This window comes from Nannospalax galili, unplaced genomic scaffold (genome assembly GCF_000622305.1).
Source record: "Nannospalax galili isolate Female #2095 unplaced genomic scaffold, S.galili_v1.0 scaffold1428, whole genome shotgun sequence".
NCBI lineage: Eukaryota > Metazoa > Chordata > Mammalia > Rodentia > Spalacidae > Nannospalax > Nannospalax galili.
The window spans coordinates 92,019-96,287 of NW_008358817.1; the positions used below are offsets into that span (position 1 = coordinate 92,019).

General features: G+C 46.8%; 1 protein-coding gene across 1 annotated transcript in view; it reads left to right on the forward strand.

Annotated features, from left to right (window-relative positions):
* The window catches only part of Ncmap (non-compact myelin associated protein), an 8,546-nt gene extending 6,948 nt beyond the window's left edge, over positions 1-1,598 (forward strand). The window contains exon 3 of the mRNA XM_008822285.2: positions 1,277-1,598. Coding sequence (XP_008820507.1) covers positions 1,277-1,418 — 142 coding nt within the window. The 3' untranslated portion in view covers positions 1,419-1,598. The remainder of the gene's footprint in view (positions 1-1,276) is intronic.
* The last annotated feature ends 2,671 nt before the right edge of the window (positions 1,599-4,269 follow it).

Genomic DNA, 4,269 nt, shown 5'->3' on the forward strand with positions numbered 1-4,269 from the left:
TTTTTTTTAACCCTCAGGGCTAGGGAGATGACTCAGGCAATAAAGTGCTTGTAACATGAGCCTGAGGATCTGAGTTTGGATCCCCAGCACCCACATAAAGGCTAGGCATGGTGGCATGCATCTGTAACCCCAGCACTGGGAGGTAAGCAGGGAGAGACAGGCAGGTCCTGGGAACTTACTGACCAGCCAGTGTAGCCAAACCCATGAGCTCCAGGTTAAGTGAGAGACCTGTCTCAAAGAATAAGGTGGAGTGGACTGGGGATCTAGCTCACCTGATGTCAACCTCTGGCCTCCACATACATTTGTGGGCACATGTGTGTGTGCTCACGTAAACACATGGACTCCTGCACACAGTAGACACACAAACCCTCTGTGTGCTCTCATGAAGGGAGAGATCCAAATCTGACAAATTGTTAACCGAGGATTTGTTTAGCAAAGCATATTAGAGTATTAACTGTATTGAACAGCTTCTCTGAGGAGTTCAAAAATTTTTAAAGAACTATCATCCATCAACAGGAAGAAATAGCCTGTAGACAGCAGAATTTATGATTGTTATTGAATTTTGTGGCATATGAAATGAAGACTGGATATGCATTTTGTTTGTTTGCTTGAGACAGGGGTCTTGCTATATAGCCCAGGCTGGCTTCAAATTCATGATGCTCCTGCCTCACAAATCCTGAGATTACAGGTATACCCCACCGTGCCTGGCAGGACATATCTTAAGTACATTCCCTTCTCAATTATGTAAGATCTTAAATATTCCTAGCTATACACTTAGTAAGCATAATCATATTGCAAAGTTTAATTCAAGCTACAACTTTATTTTTATTTTTATTTAATTTATTTATTTATCTGGTCTTTTTTTGAGGCAGGGTCTCCCTGTAGCTCCAGCTACCTGGAACTCACTCTGTAGACCAGGCTGGCCTCAAACTCACTCTGCCTCCTGAGTGCTGGGATTAAAGGCATGGACCACTGCGCCCAGCAAGCTACAACTTTAAACAGAAGCATATAAGGTCTCTATTTTGTCTTGAATATAGTCAATTCTCTCTAGTCATCATTAATAGGTACAAATAAAATGAAGTAGTCTAAATTAAATATTAAAAAAATTGCAGGGCCATACAAGCTGAGGTCTAAGGTCCTTTCCAGTTGTAATAGTGGCAATTAAGCAATGTAATTTTGTGATAAGCCACATTCATCTCGTAGCTGGAGCCATATAGGTCACTGAGCCTGCTCCCCACTGTGCAAGAGGACTCAAAGTGTGCCTGTCTCATTACAGGAGAATGAGGACGAGGAGGGAGCTGGAGCCCAAGGGCCCAAAGTTACCTGTCCCTCCTGCCCTGGACCCAAACAGCAGCAGTGGCCCACAGCCTGCGACTGTGACCCTCAGTCCTGCTGATGCCCATGTAGAGACTCGGTGACCCTGCCTGGCACTGTCTCTGCCTATGCAAAGAGCTTTCAGGACCCGGAGGCACACTCTTCTGGCAGCTTCACTGAGGCCCTTCTGGTCAGATTGACCGAGGCACCCTTCATGCAACCCCTGCAGCTTGAAGCCATCCTTAACCATGTTCTGCCTTGACTACCCCAGCAGTGTCTGTATCCCTGCTGCCTTCCTGCCACAGAGCTGGGGACATTCTTTTGTCACCTGATGAGAAGGTCTATGCTGGTGAATACTGGTATGAGTCTGGTTCTGTCCCCACAAATGGTACAGCTAGACAAATAAGCAGACACACAGACAGATGAACGGATGGACAGACAGACAGTCCTGACTCTTCTGGTCAGGAGTCAGGGCCAGGGAATGGTTCTGAAAATTTTACCCAGGGTCTGCCACTGGCTGCATCTCAGATTAAGTGTCTTGTCCACAGTTTTGCAGAACAAATCCTCAATCCCATAATCAGGCACAACAGAACTAACTTGGACTAACTAACCGGAAAACAGCTTGGTAATGTCTAACCTGTTCCAGTACTAGATAACTATTAGCCAGCTCCTGAGGGTTGGTCAGAATGTTTTCACCCTTTAAGAAAAGGTACAAGCCAGGTGTGGTGGCACACGCCTTTAATCCCAGCACTCTGGACAAAGAGGCAGGCGGATCTCTGTGAGCTCAAGGCCAGCCTGGTCTACATAGTGAGTTCCAGGCCAGCTCAAGCTACAGGGGGACCCTTGCTCATAAAAACCAAAAAAAAAAAAAAAAAATGTTACGAAAGCCAGGCTTGGTGGCACATGCCTGTAATCCCAGCAGGAGGATTATGATTTCAAGGCTAGTTTTATCTGAAAAAGAGAAAAGAAAAGGTACAGGACAAACAGTATTCTCTAAAAAATATCTGACATCCTTAATAGTGAGTCAAAGGGACAGTGTGGCCCAGAGGAACAGAGTTCTCTAGGAGGAGGGCTTGTGTTCCCCATGGATCTGGACTGACCTGTGCCCGCTCAGGACTCTGACCTCTGCTGGGGGTAGACTACTCTTGCCTGCCTCCATCTTCTTTCCAGACTCCCCTTCATTTGAATGCTAAGCGACCCTGACAGAATCCTTGCCTCTGGGGACCAGTATTTTGAGACTTTCCTGTGTCCTTCCTGGTACCTTACAGAGACAGAATCAAAGCACTATGTGGACAAACTCATTATCTGTGACAGCTGATCTCCGAGCCCTAGGCCAAACGACAGTCCACTAATAGGGACAAACATTTTAGAATTAATATTTATGTCCAAGCCTTACCCCTGATTGACCTTGAGAAAGTGCCTCAGGGGCTGGTGAGGTGACTACGTGGGTAAGGTGCTTGCCGCCAAGCCTGACAACATAAGTTTGATCCCTGGGACCCGCATTGTAGAAAGAACCAACTCCTTCAAGTTGTCCTCTGACCTCCACATGTATACCATGGTCATACACACACACACACACACACACCAGATAAAATGTAATTAAAAGTTTGTCTAAAAACAAAGAAGTAGGAGGCTGGAAAGATGGCTCAACAGCTAAGAACACTTGCTGTCCTTACAGAGGACCCAGGTTTGGTTTCCCAGCATTCACTTCAAGCAGCTCACAACTGCCTGTAACTCCAGATCCAGGGATCTAACACCCTCTTTATGGGTGCTTGCATACCTGTAGTGCACATATATGTACTCAGGTATACACACATACACATAAAATTTTTGTTTTGGGGACAGTCTCCCTGTAGCCCCAGCTGGTCTGACTCACAGAGATCCTGGTTTACATAGCAAGTTCCAGGCCAGCTAGGGTTACATAGTGAGAACTTTTCTCAAAAAAAATAATAAATAAATGACTTGGTGGGGGAGGGGGCTAGAGAGATGGCTCAGTGGGTAAGACCACTTGCATTGCAAGCTTGAGGACCTGAGTTCAAATCCCCTGCACCCACACAAAAAGCCAGGTGTGGTTGAGTGTACCTGTAGCCCCAGCACTGTGAGGAGGCAGAGACTGGAGAATCACTGGGGTTTGCTGGCTGACAACCTAACTCCAGGGTCAGTGGGAGACCTGTCTCAAAGGAATAAGGCAGAGTGTCATAGGACAGGACACCTGATATCTTCCTCTGGCCCCATGTATGGACACACAGGTGCATGTGTGCACACACACCCATGCACATGTACCACACCCATGCAACACACACCAAAATACTTTTTTTGAGTGACTCAAGCCTACCATGGTAGCTCTCACTTGTAATCCCAGCATTTAAGAGGTAGAGGTAGGAAGATCAGGAGTTCAAGGCCATCCTTGGCTACTTAGAAACTTAAAGGTCAACCTGGGCTATATAAATCCTGTATCCAAAAAAATGACTCCTAGCCAGGTGTGGTGGCGCACGCCGTTAGTCCCAGCACTTGGAAGGCAGAGGCAGGCAGATCTTTGTGAGTTCAAGGCCAACCTGGTCTACATAGTGAGTTCCAGGACAGCTGGGGCTACAGGGAGACCCTGTCTCAAAAAAAAAAAATGACTCCCTTGTACAGCTCTGAAAAATCCTAGTAAATCATCATCCTCACCCTGTGGCCCCCTCTTCTTTCTGTGTCTAAATATCCAGCAAGTCCCAGGCACTCTGCAAGAGGCTTACACTAAGTAATTGCGATTTGATTTTCCCTGTAAGCCGGGGAGATACTGTTTTTCCCATTTTCAGGTGAGAATTTCCAATTCAAAAAGAATAAGCACTTTCCCAAAGTCGCATGGCTGTGCGTAGCCAAAGGAGCCCTCTGACCCACCTGAGCTCAGGGTTAGGGTTTCATGTGCTTCAGCTCAGGCCCAGGGTCGAGGCCCTCGCCAGCCCAAACAGA